At 38.7% G+C, this 20403-nt stretch overlaps 1 protein-coding gene across 3 annotated transcripts; it reads left to right on the forward strand.

The window, feature by feature from the left end:
- Window positions 1-956: 956 nt before the first annotated feature.
- LOC136885910 (uncharacterized) lies at window positions 957-18000 on the forward strand. 3 transcript variants are annotated; one of them, XM_067158600.2, is made up of 5 exons: window positions 957-1180; window positions 8411-8476; window positions 10487-10630; window positions 14055-14107; window positions 16965-18000. In XM_067158600.2, exons 1-5 carry the CDS (start codon window positions 1166-1168, stop codon window positions 17101-17103), a joined length of 417 nt encoding a protein of 138 aa, XP_067014701.2. In that variant the 5' UTR covers window positions 957-1165; the 3' UTR covers window positions 17104-18000. The 3 variants fall into 3 exon arrangements, with proteins under 3 accessions (XP_067014701.2, XP_067014703.2, XP_067014702.2); XM_067158602.2 differs by having other exon boundaries at window positions 957-1136; XM_067158601.2 differs by lacking the exon at window positions 957-1180 and adding an exon at window positions 4152-4523.
- Window positions 18001-20403: the final 2403 nt, after the last annotated feature.

The raw sequence follows: 20403 nt of genomic DNA on the forward strand, positions 1-20403 counted from the left end.
AAAGCTTGCGGGAGTAAAACTGATACAATATTTTTGTCCATTCGACACATTTGGTATTTACCCGACAAAATTAATTAAATCTCAGCCATAGACACCCAAGAGAGATCCGGTTTACTCTGTCTGTCATCTAGCGGACTTAGAGTAAAACGGAACGAAATGTCCGCAAACGGTAAATGAGGCCATACGATTATTATTAATTTTTTTATATGCTGTAAGTAAGTTGTTCTTACTGTTGGTTTCCGTTTACTTGTTTCCATTCATAACTATTATTGATGAAATGTCGTATGGCTTTTAGTGCCGGGATATCCCAGGACGGGTTCGGCTCGCCAGGTACAGATCTTTCTATTTGCCTCCCGTAGGATGAAATGATAACACAAACCCCCAGCCCCCGTGCCATTGGAATTAACCAATTAAGGTTAAAATCCCCGACCCCGCCGGGAATCGAACCCGGGACCCTCTGAACCGAAGGTCAGTACGCTGACCGTTCATTGATAATATTGCTATTTTTAAGAAAGCGAATTAAGGTGAAGAAGACGATACGTTGTTACTTTACAAATAAAAAGTATTTATCTAACAGATGGTTTGTTTTGTATTGAAACGGGTGATCTTATAAATACTTTTTATTTGTAAAGTGATAACCGTCAATACGGAATGAGATTTATAACATGCACGATACGTTGTGCAAACCGTTTTGGAAACTAGGGTTTAGTTCTGTCACGATCACATACCGATTATTTTCATTCGAGATTAAGTATAATATGTTATAGTTACTAGGAGGCCTACGGGCAGAATTAATTTTATTTCTTTATTTAACATTTACTTGTTCTACCCTATTTATAGAATCTGCTTTAAGTTGAAAATACTAATTTATACTCCTCTCTCTTGAAGTGGCCATTCTGCAATCGAATAGGTACTGTACACAGTTATATTTTTACACACCGAAACCGCCCATGGTACTTGGCCGTACATTGCACTATTTGGGAAGTTTCATTGTCGATTTAACATTGCAAATGTGTATCTTTGTGCCAGTCGATGGTAGTAGCATACGAAAAGGAAGAAAAATACTGAACGAATCTCTAATGAAAAGTGATATTCCGTGTGCGATCATTCATTGCCGGCCTCGTATCTAAGTACCGGTATGTGTTGAATCGACAAGAGACATTCTATGTCCCGAACCCCGGTATATTCTAGTACTTTGACAATATATATGTTTAGAAATTAAGTTCATGGATCATATTTCGTTTTCCCGGTATGATGTTTTGTGGTTTTGCATGAGCAAAACTAACAAGACCATTTTCTTGTCCAAGCTGTCTTAGTAATGAATGGTGTGAAAGTGTTGCTTGTACGGGATGTTAGTGTGTAAATTTCAGCGGGCTTACCAGATTAATATACTATAACAACATATTCTGACTTAACCCTTAATCGGGCGCGTAGCGGTCTAAACGACCGACCTCTAAAAGTTTTGGTCAAGGAATCTGTCTGAAGGTCAGCTATGCCACGCCTCCTCCAGACTATCTCCCCCAAGGGATCGTCTAGCCCCCTGATAGGGTGACTCCTCGTCAGACACCCTTTAGACAGAAAGGTAGATGTTCGAGTCAGTCTGCGGTCTTTTACACCGATGCGCCCGTTGGTGTAACTTGTGTCTCGCTCATTGTGACCAGTACGCGCCCGGCTGTGTTTTACTAGATTTGTTGGGTACGATGCGCAAAGGTATCACCGAGATATCACTATAAAATTTGTCACAAATGGAACATAGCAATTGCTTTTACACATATCAAGTGAAAAATTCCTGGCACATTGAGAAATATTTCATTTTTGGAGTATATTATGTATGCGTACTTTACCACTTTACAAGTACATTTGGTGTTACGCTCACAGTGACACACGTATGTCTTTTGTCTCACACGTTGAACAATTTCGTGTGTAATGTCTTTGTTTGCTGAAGTTCTTTGATCACGACGAGTTGTGGACTTGTGCCCTAACTGATTCATTAAGTTATTTATTGGTCCAGGGATCATGCTACTTCGGCAATAGCTTAAGGTCTTGTAATTTAACAATAACCTGTTCATTTGCCTCATCGAAAAATGAATACTGTTCACCTCCATTTTGCTTTTTGAACTAGCCGCTCTACTCAAAATGACAAAGATAATGAGAATCCACAGACATAGCACTCGCATTCCTCGGTGCTAGCCCTGGACCTCAAGAAAAGAACAAAAGACGGCATCAGCAGCAGAATACGACATAAACCAGTCCTGTCTACAAGCCTTAAGTATGTTTTCATATTTCTCAAATAACGACGGTATTTCTTAATGTGCCAGGAATTTTTCACTTGATATGTGTAAAAGCAATTGTTATGTTCCATTTGTGACAAATTTTATAGTGATATCTTGGTGATACCTTTGCGCATCATACCCGATTTGTTTAGTTTCATGTGCATATACATCTCAATATGGATCGTGCTGAAGAGGAAATAATCCGATTATTGATAGAGAGTGTTAAAAAAGGAGAAAGTGAAAGAATAACTGTATTTGTGAAAGACAGAGACAAAGCAGTAGGATGCCTATTGGAAGAAGTTGATGAGGCAGCAGAAGATACTTCCAGACAGCAGCCACAAAGTGATGATGAAGGTGAAACTGACAATCTTCAGGTTACTGACCATGATACAAATAGTGAGCTATCTGGTGATGATGGATGCGATGCTGGTGTTTCTGAAGTGAATTTGACAGGCAAGGACGGTAAGACAGAACGGCATGCGCACCCACCATTTGCAAGGACTGGTCGTGGACCAGGTCATAATATTGTAACACGCCTTATAGGGCCTAAAGGTTTAGCCAGGAATGTTAAAACTTCAATTGAAACCTGGGAGCTATTTTTTCCAGACGATATTGTACAAAAGATTGTCGACTATACCAATATTTGGTTAAAACAATGACAATAATTCTCCAGTGTGTTCACATAAAGAAAATAGTGCAAAATTGAACTTGCATATAAACTCAAATATACGTAAAATATTGTATAATTCTCTCATATACATGCTTTCCACAAAGGTGGTTGTTATGCTGTAAAATTAGAAGTTTTTATCATTTGAAATACAAATATTTCTGAATAAAACGGTGTTTTAATTTACGATTACTTATGCCAGAAATTTTACAGTGACAATGGATGAAGAGGAGGATAAATATATCTAGTTCAAACAGCTTCCATTCTACAAACCAGAAAAAATAAATAGAACGGAAAGTTATTTTTCAAAGCTTTCAAAATTTATTTGTAAATCAACTCAATTTTTAACAAATGAAATGGCGTATGGCTTTTAGTGCCGGGAGTGTCCGAGGACATGTTCGGCTCACCAGGTGCAGGTCTTTCGATTTGACACCCGTAGGTGACCTGCGCGTCGTGATGAGGATGAAATGATGATGAAGACGTCACATACACCCAGCCCCAGTGCCAGCGAAATTAACCAATTATGGTTAAAATTCCCGACCCTGCCGGGAATCGAACCCAGGACCCCTGTGACCAAAGGCCAGCACGCTAACCATTTAGCCATGGAGCCGGACAATTTTTAACAAGTTTTTATTTTTCTAATGCGGTCATTGAGTACGTAAAATGTTTTAAATATTATCTAAATAATAGTAAACTAACTTGCAACAGTATTAAACTTCAACATTTTTATTAGATTCCAAGGCCGTACAATAAATTATGAAAATAATCGCTGCGGTCTAAAAGACCGCGCACGCCCGAGAGTGTTCGTTGGAAGAGCGCGCCCGATTGAGGGTTAATGAGATAAGCCACCGGAAAATACCCACCTCGTTCCTGATTTTCCTGGCATGTTGAATCGTTGTTGGGCTCTTTTTCTACCATCCCCTACCGGGTGAGTTGGCCGTGCAGTTAGGGTCGCGCAGCTGTGAGCTTGCATCCGGGAGATAGTGGGTTCGAACCCCACTGTTGGCAGCCCTGAAGATGGTTTTCCATGGTTTCCCATTTTCACACCAGGCAAATGCTGGGGCTCTACCTTAATTAAGGCCACGGCCGCTTCCTTCCCACTCCTAGGCCTTTCCTACCCCATCGTCGCCATAAGACCTATCTGCGTCGGTGCGACGTGAAGCAAATAGCAAAAAAATAAAAATCTACCATCTCCCCACTGATTTTGGGGTTGTATGACTGATATGTCCAGCTGTAGTGATGGGAAGTGGTGGTTTACTCTAACTATATGGAAAATATGTATGAAATGGGGGAGAAATCTCAAATAAGAATCCTAGTTACCTTTTTATTGAACCACCTTTTTAATTGAGTTACCTAATATCCTCCAAATCCAAGAATTCTATGTGCACAATGTCAGTCAGTCGATAGGTAAGGGGATGACATAGTGTGCCAATCATGTTAATACTGTGAGTGCTTGTTACCTGTCGTTTTCTAGTGAATTTGGAGCACTGTTTCACTACAATTTAATCTGCTGAGACTGTTTTTAAAACATATTACTGGAACATGATACCTCAGTGCAACTGGAATGCTGGATCATATTATCAGTAAGTTACTGTTTATCTAACCTCTAGTGGCTAGTATGCTGGGTTGAATATCTGAGGTGGTAGAGCACCGGTCTCCTGAGCTGAAGTTGATGGGTTCAATCTTGGCTCAATATGATGGTATTTGAAGGTGCTCAAACGTGCTAGTCTCATGTTAATACACTGGCAGAAAAAATTATCCAAACACGGTGAAGGGGTTTTGCTAGAACAATGAATGTTGGTAGGCATTTTTATACATCTGAAAGATGATGTTGATTCAGATTTCCCACAAATCGCATTAGTGTGGCGCTAGTAGCGGCCCCATGACTTTGAACATTAGGTTTGTTTTAAATATGGGCTGTATTATGTGAGAGCATTAGGTACCTGTGAGATTGGACGGAGTGACTGTGAGTGGGTCAAGAATGCCTTTATGGTGACGAAGAGGCCAGTCGAGGCGTAATATAAAGGTGTGTGAAGGTGGATTTTCCTTCCGCGCTATTGCAGAAAGACTTGGCAGGAATATATCCACTGTGGCAGCAGTGATCACAAGAAGGTACGCTCGCAAGTATATGGGGCTCCGGATGTCTCCGTGGCGCCACCGAGAGGGAGGACCGCCATTTTTGGTGTATGGCTGTGGCGCAGTGGATTGCGTCTGCAGCAACAATTCGAACAGCAGTTGGCACCACAGTGATGCAACGATCTGTTCAAAATCGGTTACTGGAAGGACAGCTCCAAGCCGAATGCCCTGCATTGTGCATTCTACTTACCCCAAACCACCTCCATCTGCGACTTCAGTGGTGTCAAACGAGAGCTCATTGGAGGATGGAGTGGAGGTCTGTTTTTTCCGATGAAAGCCGGTTCTGCCTTGGTGCCAGTGATGGCTGTGTGTTGGTTAGGAGGAGGCCAGGTGAGCGCCTGCATTCCACCTGTCTGCGGCGTCGACACACTGTACCTACAGTACACTGGGAGTTCTTGTCTAGGAGCAATTTCCTATGACAGCTATAGCACTCTTGTGGTTATCCCACGCATCATGACTCCAGATGTGTACGTCCGTCTAGTGATTCGACCGGTTGTGCTGCCATTCATGAACAGCATTACCAGGGGTTTTTTCTAACAGGATAATGCACACCCACATGCCGCTGTTGCAACTCAACGTGCTCTACAGGGTTTTGACATGTTGCTTTGGCCTGCTTGATCCCCCAGTCTGCCCCCAATCGAGCACGTGTGGGTCATCATTGGATGACAACTCCAGCGTCATCCATAACTGGCATTAACCGTCCCTGTATTGACCAACCAAGTGCAACAGGCATGATACTCCATCCCACTAGTTGACATCTGGCACAATGCATGCAGTTTGCATGCCTGCATTCAATTAGTCAGGCGATTACACTGATTACTAATGGACCAGCATGGCACATTTGTGATGGCTTTTATCGTGCAATCATTAACCTGTAGTCTTGTACCTTTAATTAAATTAAATATGTTACCTTGACAAATATATTGCCAAAATTTCCATATTCTACATTCCTCATTTCATGGTGTTTGGATATTTTTTCTGCCTGTGTAGATATACCACCACTTCTAAGAGTAAATGTCTTCAGAATGTGGCTGATGTCCAGGCAAGCACAATGTTTTCTCTTTAGGCTTGAAGTTCTCGGGCTGTGGCAGTGTAGTCCTCAGCCTGGTTTCTAGAGAAGGCTTGTCAGCGGGGTGAGGAAAATTTCAGGTCATCTCTATCGAGAAGAGATAACATTCGTGCATTGTTTGTTTTTATAATTGCGGTCATTGAAACGACACTGTGCCATAGTAGTCATGCTTGCAATAGCTGTTAGTCTTTTTATGTGTGTGTGTGTGTGTGTGTATAAATGTCATAGTAATGCAGTTAATTAATTATTGTAGTAGTGTAAGTGTTCCAATTGATGAACCTACCATACCTAGTATTTTCAATAGCAGTGTAAGTCTACCTTCAGAGGTCTGGTGTTAATTTCTGGATTTGTGTGCATAATGTTTATCTGCATAGTTGAAAACTGAATGTTTAATCTTGATTCAAGCAGACAAGGAAGATGAATTCCATAAATAGTATTTTAAGTAGTGGTGGTAATTTAAATTCTGAAGATAGGCTGGAATTAAAGAAATTCGGGCCTCCTTGACCAAATTTAAATATTTCACACGAGTAGAAGCGCTATGACAACAAAAATACATACACTAGGAAATTTAGTCTAATCACTTGCCATGTGCTCCATCGAGAGATAGCTGTTGACCATCTCTTGACTTCAACGAGCATGTTATCAATCTCTTCGCTGAACTGGAGGGGAGATTGGATTTTCTCTACAAGCATCTTTATGGCATCGTTACTGTACTATAAGATTTTAATTTTTTTTTTCACTTGTTGATATAACATGATTTTTGCTACGTGATCGTTCTGTCTCAGAAGTGGATTTCTATTCAAGCAGTGTCATAAGATTATTATTTATATTACATAAATGGTACTATTTTGTCTAAAATATCATGGTACAGGTCAGTGAAAACAGGGCTGGAGGGGGAGTGAAATGGTAGCAGAGCCCTCCTTGACCAAATTTAAATATTTCACACGAGTAGAAGCGCTATGACAACAAAAATACATACACTAGGAAATTTAGTCTAATCACTTGCCATGTGCTCCATCGAGAGATAGCTGTTGACCATCTCTTGACTTCAACGAGCATGTTATCAATCTCTTCGCTGAACTGGAGGGGAGATTGGATTTTCTCTACAAGCATCTTTATGGCATCGTTACTGTACTATAAGATTTTAATTTTTTTTTTCACTTGTTGATATAACATGATTTTTGCTACGTGATCGTTCTGTCTCAGAAGTGGATTTCTATTCAAGCAGTGTCATAAGATTATTATTTATATTACATAAATGGTACTATTTTGTCTAAAATATCATGGTACAGGTCAGTGAAAACAGGGCTGGAGGGGAGTGAAATGGTAGCAGAGCCCTGGAAGAGTAAAATGTCATGAATTACCCCTGTTCTATACTCTGTAGCTGGCAGGCGATGTAGAATGACAATTTGTGGCCAAATAACAAAATAGGTTATGCACATACACTAACATAATCCACTTTTTTTCTTTTACTTTCCCTCACAATTAAATCCACATGACATTGATGCCCATGTGTTAGCTTTCAAAATTGTATCTTTGCATGTTCTGGTTTTCTTGTCATTCAAGCTGGGATGAATTTGATGAATTGCAACCAGTGCTTTCATTCCATGATGCCATTGTGTAATTATGAACCTGTAAACAGCAGTGCATTCTGATTGGCTGATTTCTTATGATCCACATAAACTTAAACGTAGAAGCTTGGACCTTGCAAGCTTCTAAGTGATTGATTATGAATGATATTATTATAAAACATAGTATTTATCCTCCTCCGCTTTTCACATTATCCAGCTCCTTCCCACATTTTTGTTTCTCAGACTGTCTTTCCTATCATACTTCTTAGGTATTTCATTTCACTGGCTTGAATTCTACTCTCCTCCCTACTTGTCATTGCCCAAGTCTCAGGCACATGGGTCAAGATGGGTGCATAGTATATTTTGTACATTATCTCTTTACACTTCCTTGGTACTTCTTGTTCCAGACAAGGTTTCTTACACATTATATTTATATTTAATTTTCAGTGTGAAATGGGCCTAAGCCTTCTTTGAATACTTGTAATGACAGTACACCCCCCCACTTGCTGTAAATGCCTGCCTCTGGTAATTTGGTAATTGGAAATTGTTGAAGAGCTTGAAAACTTTCAACTTTTGTTGATAAGTAAATTTCAATTTGTGAAACTATTGGAAAGTTAAGGATTAGAGAAATGTTCTGAATGTTTGAAGCCTAAGATGAAACAGGATATAACAGTAATCATATTTCTTTTTGTAGGCTGTAATGGAGAAAGAAGAACCTCTAAAACTGGAGTCAGAAGAAGATGAGGGTGGTCCTGCTGAGGTACGTAGTAAATTTTATCCCTTCTCTGAAAGGAGATTACTCAAGTATGAAATGTAATTTTTGTCGTGTGTATTAAATTGTCTGAAGAGTTCTGTTCATTTTCTTATACAGGGTTAGACAAATCAGGAAAATATTGGAACCAGAAAAATAATTTTAAGAGCCTGGGATAAGAAATAAAATTATCTTTTATATATCTTTGGTATTATTCAGTGTGATCTCATCACCTTCAGCTATCATTGCTGCTTCCTTCTTATTCACTCCTCTTAACATGTCTATATCCTTTTGTTTGAAAATACCATTGCTCTGCTGATTTTGTTGGTTCAAAATTTTATTGCCTTGGGCCATTCATATTGATCATCATTAATACTAGCAATCATTCGGCGCTAACGCTTGTTGTTAAAGGCCCCTAACATCTAGGTCATTGGCCCCAGCAATAATTCAAACAAGAGTTGGTTGTTCTTTCAACTTCATCTGTGTGTCTTGAGATGGTGCATAGCCCAATGTGGGAAGCACAAACATTGTCGTAGCTAGTTACAACTTCTCATTTCTATACCTAAGTAAAGACTATATTGCCGGGCTGAGTGGCTCAGACAGTTCAGGCGCTGGCTTTCTGACCCCAACTTGGCAGGTTCGATACTGGCTCAGTCTGGTGGTATTTGAAGGTGCTGAAATATGTCAGCCTAATGTCGGTAGATTTACCGGCATGGAAAAGAACTCCTGCGGGACCAAATTCTGCACCTCAGTCTCTCTGAAAACTGTAAAAGTAGTTAGTGGAATGTAAAGCAAATAACATTATTATTAGGCTATATTTTCCATCTTTTCTTTTGGATAACAGATCATGCTCATTAGCTGCATGTTTTACACACAAATTTGAAGTTCTTAGCATACTTATGAGTACACAAAGTTCATGCTGGTTGCTTTTTATTTAAAGGGGCCTAATTTCTAGGTCATCAGCCCCTAATGGTACAAGATGAGACGAAATGTAATGGCAATTAAAATTCCAAAATTCATCCACTGACCAGAATTCAGAAGATAATGATGAAGAATAAATGAATGAATATGAATTTAAAATAATCAGCAGATCCAACTCACAATGTTGAAAGTTAAAATAATTCCAATATCTATCCACTGACTAGAATTCAAAAAGGATGACGAACAATGATTATGAACTTAAAAAAAAGGTGGATCCAACCCACAATAAATTAAGTTTAAAATATGGCATAAATTGAATAGGGGACTGCTTCCAAAGCAAAAGCCTAAATCAATGATGCTTATCTGAAGGGGTCCAGGCCCCCAGCTTCTCATAAAGGTACTAATCGCTGGTGTTCCTCATGAAGCGGTACTAATCACAAGTAACGTAGACTCATGGTATTCCTCACATAGGGGTACTAATCAGAGGTAATGTACTACTCACAGATAACACAGACCCCTGATGTTCCTCACATAGTGGTACTAATCACAGGAGCTGCCCAGAACCATGGTGTTCCTTACATAGTGGTACTAATCATAGGTAACGTAAACCTATGATGTCACTCATAGTGGTACTAATCACATGTTCCTGGTATGATCCACTCTTTGTTTAATACTTTGACAGTTGTGTGGAATTCGAGTAATTTTCTTTCAAGATGGCAGTGTATTAAGATGTGGGGATTGTCCTTGTTTTCTTTCTGTTGGTTCCACTTCTCACAGTGATCTATCATTGTGTTTATCATATTATGATGTAGTACTAACTGTAAGAAATGTCCTTTAAGCTAACCTAGTGTGTTAGTCTTCCGAACTTGGAGACTGATAGCTTAGCAATTTATACTTCTCCACTCATCCCTGTACTTCTCTATGTTTGCTGGGAACATTGCAGTAGGTTTTAGATTTTGTCAAAATATTATGCAATAGTCTCACAATGAAATATTCAAATTTAATTATGCCTCCTAGAGTTATCTATATATGAGCAGCACATTACATGGAATATTATCAAGCAAAATATGTGTATTGACATTTTTGGTATCTTTACAGAAAGTGCCCCAAAATGTTAGTACAAGAGGGAGAACAATATTGGAGGAGAATCCTCAGCCAGGAGAAAGTTTAGCATCAACTCCAGCATTTGTGAAGATAGAACCAGAATATTTGTTGGCTTCTTCGTCTCCTTTAACTGATGAGGTAAGCTTATGAATCATATACACTTTTAGAGTGTTGGAGTCATGCAGTGTCTATAAATACTTTGCTTGAACTTTATTTGAAGACAATAATAATAGTAATAATAATAAAATAAGGCAGGTCATCAGGGTTCTTAAACTAAAATAACTATGATATAGATGTTGATTCCCATAGGGAATCTGAAATATTTGTGCTAGGTACCAACTGATGAGCCCACCCTAGCACACGAGGGCGAAACGCTGGCAACCAAGAATGAGTTAGCTGGAAAATTTATAATGTCCAATAACGGACCATTTATATTGGTAATACTAAAATAACTACTCGCAGAGATAGTGTGTATTACTATTGACTAAATTTATTAAATGCTGTGTTAGGTTATTTATAAGTTTACTCATGTTCAGGTTTCCCAATTTTTCCAGTTTATACTCTTGAACTTGGCCAACCACACATTTCTCCGTGCATTAAACTTCTAATCTCCGATGGGGCTTTATACAGCTTGATGACATCGACAGAGAAGTTTACACCATACCGTAGTTAAGTCCAAAAGCTGACCTCATATGCCATCTGAATTTCACACAGCCCCGAGACGTGTTTGACTCACTTGTCACTGATGAACTCCTGAATGACCCATGACTAACTCACACTTACGGGACTGGCTGACTCTCCCCAGGTTTGCTCTTTGTATAGGGCAGCAGAAGATTCTCGATCAAGTATCTCCAGTTTCTACTTCCAGATATTCTGAGTTCCTTCTCCATTGCTAGCTGTTTCAACATCTTTGAAGGAGCTCGACCATGTTTTCCTAAATTAAGAACTAATATTTGGTTTAATGATCCATCCAATCAATACGCTTCACTCTACACTTTAAAGTGAGAATACACTTAATCTTAAAATATTTTATACAAAGAGTGGATCATTAAACCAAATATTATTTCTTAATTAAGCTGTAGCAGTACGGACCTGTATAATGAAATTGTAAATTACAACATTTTTTCCTTATCGCATACCTCAATAGTGCACTGGGCTACTATTTTGGTCACTGCTGGTCCTGCCGTCTTTGTCGCAACTCTGCTTACATTCTTGCCTCCTGCCAGTTCACACACACTCAGCCCTCATCACAATAATTATAATGGTAGTGTTTGTTACATTCATTTTAATTTCTGATGGTCTGAACAGATGCAAATGTATCAGAATTTTGTCTTGCTGGATGTTAAGTTGTCTGATTGAAACACATTTAAATCTCACTGACCTCAGCCAGGTTCAAATCCACCAACTAACTCAGAAGGTCAGTGCTGTACTGTCTGAGTTACTCAGTGTGAAAAAATATATTGAACCCTTTATTTGTCACACATGCTGGTCCTGTCGACTTTGGATTTAACCACGCATGGTGTTCAGAACCAGGTACAAAAAGTATACTTCCTTCTAAAAAATGCTTCATCAAACAAAAAATCAGCATGCTTAATTGTTACAATAAATAGAAATGATTAAATGCAATCAACTTTATGTTCATATTTGCTTGTACATGTGTGCACACTTTTTCTTGACCAAGTTTATTCCTTTGTCCACATATTCTGTTCTATGTTTGAACCCTTTATTCACGGAAGTATCATATTTGTTCTTAGTATTGAGTTCCCATAATATGAAAGGGATACAAATCATTCATTGTTCATTGAGTTCTTCACTGTCATACATGTCTATAACATTACCATCATCAGAAACGCATTTTTGTAATATGTTTTTGTATGCTTTTTGTAGAGTTCTTTCGACAGATGGTGCACTCGTCTTGCTATTCTGCTGCCAGGTACAGAAACTGCATCTTGCAGATGCAACTGTGGCCTTGTGTGATGATTTTTGCCTGTCAGGGATGCTGGCAAGCTGCCTCACTTGCACTTCCAGTTGCCGAGGGAGGCTTTTGATCATAGCTTGAGAATTTGAACGTTTGACAGTTGGAAATGCACAGACTGTGAAATCTAATATGATCATCAAGATGTTAGGGAAAAAACATAAAAAGAACAAAACAGAATCACACTCAGTAATTGCAGTGATAACAGCAGCAAACTTGGAAGCTGCAACTAGTTGCTCATGGAAATTGTGACCCTGTTGGTGTTGTACTGCAATGTACAAGGTGTGCACCTTTGCTACCAAAATATTTTCTAATTGAAAGCAACCAGCCTGAGTTTTTAGTAATAAGTGCAGGGTAAAGAACACGACATGGTAGTTAGGTCTGTTGCTTGCAGAGCTTGTGGGAAGCTAAAATATAACACGGATGATCTAAAAGACTTTGTGTGATTAATTAACGGCTAATACAGTTATGATTTGTTTAGACAGATTCCCTCTAATTTAGTAGATCCCTTAACTGAATTCAGAGATGTTTTCTTCCTACCATATTTAGTTCAAGTTGCTATGATATCCATTGTTACTGGTCTTCAGTATCGTGTGATGTCATCTAGACTGCCTTCACATCAAATTTGATATTCTGCTTTACTCTATCAAATGACAGAATAATCCAGATCTGCATTTGGGGTCTGTGTCTGTTTTAATAAGTTATTGTTAGATAAACACCAGATATGCCACAGGAGATCTTCTAACAGGCTGACATTTTATGGCTTGGAATGTCGATGGATTTATATTCTGTTCTAAAAATTTGATTACTGCTACTGGGTTTTCTTGGGATCCACAGGCCAACACTCTACCACTGATCAACTGAGGAAGGTAGTGAAATGAAATTATGGTTTCCTCTTGGAAACTTCATATTTGATTTTCAATTTTCTTCTATTGTCTGGGGTATACTGCTGTCACTGTACCTGATATTCTCATTGTTTGAGATGTTGGAACTCTGTCATCCCCTCGATCAGTATTTCAAGAGGTTTAAAATCTATAATATTAGAAACAACAGTTAGTACCATCACCAGTAAGGAAATAAAATCATCAATCCGCAAGGTTAAATTATCTGTAGTGAGCTACACTGTTTGGTTTATGTAGCTGTGTGCTTGCATTCGGACTGATATTGGGTTCAAACCCCAGTGTTGACAGTCTTGAAGATGGTTTCCCATTTTCACTCCAGGCAAATTTTGGAGTTATATCTTAATTAAGGCCAAGCTTGCTTCCTTCTCTTTCCCAGCCGAGCTGAGGGACTCAGACGGTTGAGGCGCTGGCCTTCTGACCCCAACTTGGGAGGTTTGATCCTGGTTTAGTTCGGTGGTATTTGAAGGTGCTGAAATGCGCCAGCCTTGTTCGATAGATTTACTGGCACGTAAAAGAACTCGTATGGGGCAAAATTCTGGCACGTAAATTAAATAAAATTATTATTATTATTCCTTCCCATTCCTAGCCCCCTTCCTATCCTATTGTTGCTATAAGACCAGTGTTGGTGCAGCGTAAAAGAAATAGAATATTTTAAAATTTCTATCTGTCTGTGGTTGTGTTTCAGGCTGAATTCAAGCAAGACATCAGTGTAGATCATGATATAGACTCCCAGCTTTGGTAAGTTCAGCTAAATTTTGTGTGTTACTAATTGCTATCATAATGGAGGTATGCTGTTGTACATTGGTGCCTTATAACATTTTGCTGACTAGTCTTTTAATTTTCTTGATGGTGGTGAAAATGAGATAATCATCAAGTATTCAATCCTAGGACTGGTCTCTTGGCCTGAAATGATTGTTTGACTGGTGTTAAAATGGGAAACCATGGAAAACCATCTTCAGAGACGCTAATATTACTGTTACTACAACACCACCCAAATGCAATAATGTTGTGTTGTCTAAAATAATATATGACATTGAAATGAAACTGGATCGCAGCCTGAGCAGCTGCATAAGATTTGTCTTTAATCTGCAATATAATGTCTATGTATCTCAGTATTATGTAGGTGTCATGGTTTCGAGTTCATCAGAACTGTGAATGTAACATGTTATATCTTCTATGAAAAATATTTCCCACTAACATTCCTAACCATCTTTCTTCACCTTTTCCATACCTCTTTTCCTATAATGACCACAATACAAGATCAAGCCCCTCTCTTCCCATATTCATAAGCTACACTGTTGTTTAAAACCTTTTCTTTATGATTTCTGCCTCTTTTGTAGAATAGTGCAGTGGTACATAGTCGTAACTTTCTGATTATGCTCTTGAATTGCTAAGCTGTCAATAAATGTGTCTACGTTTAAATTTAAACACTTCAAGTTTAATATTAATAATAAAATAAAATCCATCAGGTAATATACTGTATTTTGTACTAAGTATCAACTCTAGACTGACATCTTGTATATTTGTTAGAGACATATTTTGCTCTATAGGTAATTATGGCATTGCATACTTCAGTGATATTAAAAATTTAGTCATGAGTAATGATGATAATATGCCTAATTATGCACTTATATATATGCAATATATGCAGTAGTAACTGCAAGCTTTTTTTCACATCAGATATTTTAAGTGACAAAACATAACATGATATATTCAGGTTTTAAACTAAAGATAAATATATTTCTCACACACACACACACACACACACACACACACACACACACACACACACACACACACACACACACTGGAAAATATGGCTTCCCTCTTAACAAAAATGTTTTTAAGTACCTCAAATACCTCGTCACTTCTCCCGAAAATTTCATACTAATCTTAAGGAAGTCCTCACTTCTCTCCACTCCAGCATATGCTGAATTTCTGAATATTTTTCACTATGATTTGATGGAATATGATGGTGTTCCTTTAAGAATGAATCAAGTCATTCAATTTTAATTAAGCTTTTCTTTTATTTTCAGGAAGAATTCTGTGATCAAATGTTTTCTTTTTCATTTAGTTCATGAATTTATTTACCATGAACCTGCTTCGCTGGTGTAGCAGGGGTAGAGGTGATACTCCCATGTGGTGCGTCCCAGGTGGCGGATAGGGGGGACCTAACCAGCTTGCCGGCAGACTTGAGGGAAATAAAATACCTCTCGTGGACTAAAAACACAACCCCCCTGTGGGTGGGGGACGCAGACGAAGAATTCACTCACGGTATCCTCTGCCTGTCGTAAGAGGCGACTAAAAGGGGTGACCAAGGATGATCAAATTAGAACCATGAAACTACTTGTGATTTGTAGCAAACGAGAATATGACGGCTTTTACAGTACCTGTGATTAGTAGCACTCTCTGAGCGACACCATGGGATGAGGGAACCTATGGTTCTGGCTTGCCTATGATTAGTGCCCTTTATATGAGGAACACCACCGGATAGTACGAGTCCCTGTGGTTAGTACCCTTAAATGATGAACAGCAAAGGTTTGCGTCGCCTGTAAATGGTGCCACAATGTGCGATACAGCGTAGGTCTGTAATACATAAGCGAATTTTCTTACCTGTGAGTAGTACCATAATGTGTGAAATACCGCGAGTGTACACTACTCTTGATTTTTACTGCAACATGATGAATACCATAGTTCTACTTTCCTAGCGATAAGTACCATTGTGAGGGGCCACTGACTTGGATTTTGGACCCCTTTTGACTACAAATATCATTGATTTAGTATTGTGCTATAGAAGCAGTCCCTTGGTCAGTAATTCTATTGTTCTATGCCAGCTTCTGTGCATGTGAGGCACTGTGGGTCGGTTCCACTGATTGTTTTAAATTCATATCCACCCATCCATCCATTCATTCTTCGTCGGGCCAATGACCTGCGATGTTCGGCTTCTTGAAAGAACATGCAAGCATCATCATTCTTCGTTCTCATATTTTGAATTGTGGTCAGTGGATGTTTTTGGGCTTTAAAATTTGTCATTTCATTTCGTCTCATTTCGTACTATTAGGGGCCGGTGACCTAGATGTTAGGCCCCTTTAAGCAAGAAGGATCATCATCATCATCATCATCATCATCATCATCATCATCATGAATTTATTCATAAATATAAATTAGCTTTGCAGACTGAAGATCCTAAAAGTTATAAATTGACTTGGTCAAAACTGAAAAGCAATGGCTTCAGATATCATAGATTACGAGAAAAGTCATCCAGTAGTACATACACTGTTTCTTAATCTTTTTACTAATTTCATTGAAGATTGCTTGATTTTATGGTTGTTTTTCTGGGGTAATGGCGCCGGTCCTATCTGGAAATGTTTTTATTTATTTTTTAATTTTTTTACTTTATTTATTTATTTATTTATTGATTTATTTATTTATTTGTTTGTGACAGACTGAAATCATTATTTAGTAGTCATATCATTGATGTTAAATTCCATACTTTTATATTATTTTCAGAGTACAAATTTGAATGAATCATTCTGCTGGCTTCTCTGAACTCACCTACAGGGGGCCAAAATTAATTTTTATTTCTTTTCCACAGCATAGAGCAGATTTGTGAACCAAAGTTGAGTGAACAAGGCTCTGGTGATCCCGATGAATCCTCCATGCCTAGGTTCACTGTTACAAACTCAAAGAAAGGTTGTGACCTCGATACGAAGGGTTGTCAGAAGAGTGCATAAGGTGATATGTCTGGCTCTCCTGAGGAGACCGAGTTTCGGTGTCAGTTCTGCTCAAAGTCATTTCCGCTTCGTAGTCGATTAAAAAGACACATGGTTACCCATACAGGCTTTCGAGAACATGTATGTGACATATGCAACAAAGGGTTTACACAGAGGAATATCCTCAAGAATCATATGGTTACGCACACAGGTGAGCAGGGTCACCAATGTCATATATGCCAGAAGGTGTTGGCTCGTCGCGGGGATTTGAACAGACATTTAACCCTTCACAGTGGAGTGCGGAAGTTTGAATGCACTGTTTGCCAGAAGCGATTCCCTCGCAGGAATGACCTTAATAAACATTCTCAAATACACACTACTGTTCCTCGTCATGCTTGTCCTGTTTGTGGGAAACGCTTTGTCTTTCGTAGTAATTTGAAGAGGCATTTAAGTACCCACATTGCAGGTTACAAGTGCAGTTTCTGTGACAAACGCTTTAGTATTTATGAGGAATACAAGGACCATGCTTTCGAACATGCAAATGAAAAAAAATTTGGTTGTGATGTGTGCAATGAGTCATTTTTGCGCCGTAGCGATTTGAAAAAACACATTAAACACAAACATTCTGTTGAACGCAAACTTTTTTTAATATCTGAGGAAAGAGGTTTGCGATAGTGCATGACTTCGAAGTTCTCATGGATATGCAATACTGGAGATCGTGAATTTTTTTGTCCTGTGTGCAGTAAGAAATTCATTTCAAGTAGTTCAATGAAAAATTATTTTCGCACACACGCTGATCGTCGTGTTACATGAAATTTGCTCAATCAGGAATATTGAAGCATGCCTGTAGCCAGTGCAGTATGAAGTTTACTGATCTGGTTTATCTCACAAGAAACCGCGAGATGCATGGAAATTGAATTGTGTGTTATATAGTGGCTTTTTATATTGCTACTAACATATCATAAAGATGATGGTATTAACCATTTTCTGTAAAATTTCTGTAGTGATATAATTAATTGCTGGAAACTAGCTTGGGGCAGTTTGTTAATGATGACCTAGAAAGATTTTGCATACTATTATGGCAGTATATCAGTTGTTCTATTTTAAGAGAGAGAGTCGACCTGATGGCCGCCCCTATTAGGGAAGCATATTATTGGCCGCCTAATCAGTTTTTAGCAGAATGAATAGAGTTTAGTGCTCTAAAAATTTATTTTACTAACATGTGAATAAATCAAATGATTTACTACTGCATCATTCATAAAGGCAGCTGAAATGTTATGTGTAATGAAAACTTGGGTATCTTCTGTTATGTATAAAGATTCATGCAAACAACGGAACTGATGGGTACCTATTCAGAATAACTTTTTGTCATGCTGAAGAGAGCCTATAACAATGAGATGGAAATGGAAGTACAAGCTGGACTATATCTTTGGCATGAAACTTTTACAACCTTAGATCTTAAAATCAGTAAAACCAAGACAGTTGGCTTGGTGGTGGGTCAAAACTCTCCTTGGAGATGAGGAGATGAATATTGTGGACAACTTCCAAAACTTAGGTAGTGTTCTGTCTTCAGACAATGCCATACTTCAAGAGATCAGCAAGAGAACACAGAAATTTTCCACATTCTATCACGTATATCATATACTTTGGGTTAAAGCATTTTCGTTAGTTTCCATGGTCAGCTTGTACAAAGTGTATCTGGTAGTTATGTTGATGTACAGTCTGGAAGCAGGAATACTCACTAGGTCATTTCTGGTAACAAATAAAGTTCCTCTGTCCTTGTCTAAAAACCAGTGGATAAAATAACGAATGTGGATATCTTACAGTAGCTTGGATTTGAAAGAAGCTTGCTGGAGACCCTAGACGTGAAGAGATTGCGACAGTATGGTCACAAGGAAAGGATGGATCCCCACAGGACTTCTCAAGCATACTTTGACCGCAGTGTTTCTGGAAAGTGACCAAGAGGAAGACCACGTGATGTTTTGAAGAAGCAGATTTTCAAGGACCTTGAAATCAGAGATGTAAACTGGTGTTGCATATATGAACGACATCTGTGGATGGACAGGACAAACTGCAGGAGAATCGTACACAATTGCACCTGGATTGCTGGAGTGAAGGGACAAAGGTGATGATGATGATCCTACCTGTTCATTGCAATAGGTGCCCTTTTGGTACACCATATTCCAGTTAGAATTCTTGCAACAACTTACTATTTTTCAGTACGTATATATTTGAGGCTAGAATGAATATTACAGATACATTTATGATATAATTGATCATCCTACAAAGTTTCATTGGATTTTGTCTAGTCCAACCCAAACAATTCCCTGAGCAGCTTTTTGTGTTTTGAAATGAATTATTGAGGGTGGTCCAATAGATGGGATAACAAAGGTATCTTGTATCTTGATAATCTATAATATGTTTTCTTTTATAAATAAATTTCCACTTATTCCTAATGTTTATTTCAATGTCATTTTAGATTTATTCCAAGTGATTTAACTCGCCATACCCGAAATTGAGGTTGAGCATCTGAAACTGAAATAAGACAGCTTGTTGTTGGTCATGAATGAATTTTAATATGCTGGTGAATCTTCAGTGCTTCAAATCATTCTAAATGATATGTTGGTGGCAGTTGAGGATTTTATGGGGATGACCTATTTTTGCCAGCCTTGTGGTCCAATGGTAGCAAGTCTCTTACCTGGAGGCCCCGGGTTTGATTCCTAGCTAGGTCAGGGATTTTTGCTTGAATCTGAGAGGTGGTGGTTCTTGGTCCAGCAAACCTACATGAGAACTACTGATGGATAAGATAGCAGGCTCAGTCTATAAAGCCAAGGGTGCATTAATTTTTTTTTCTTTCAAGATAGTTTCATGGTATAAAGCTTCCTCCTTTGTGGTACCTTTCAATGGACTCGTCCGCTACACATGTTTATGTTTGCTGTCCCCCCTTCCTTTGCCAGTCAGTCGGTGGAAAGCTTTGTCTGTTAACCTGGTCATTTCCACCATGCGCAACTCTTGGCTTTGCCATATTACCTGGTCCTTGTATTTTATACTCCCAGGTCAAATCAACCGTGCGCGATCCACCATGTAATTATTTTGATGCGGTTGGTATAGAAGTGTTATGAGAGTTTCATGGATATTTTTTTCATCGATAATACAATGCGTTTTGCTACAAAAACTGCCCGGCTCCATGCCTAAATTGTTAGCCCGCCTGCCTTTGGTCACAGGGATCCTGGGTTCAATTCCCGGCAGGGTCGGGGAATTTTAACCATCATTGGTTAATTTCGCTGGGTATTTGTGTCGTCTTCATCATTTCATCCTCAT

Source organism: Anabrus simplex, chromosome X (genome assembly GCF_040414725.1).
Source record: "Anabrus simplex isolate iqAnaSimp1 chromosome X, ASM4041472v1, whole genome shotgun sequence".
NCBI classification, from domain to species: Eukaryota; Metazoa; Arthropoda; class Insecta; order Orthoptera; family Tettigoniidae; genus Anabrus; species Anabrus simplex.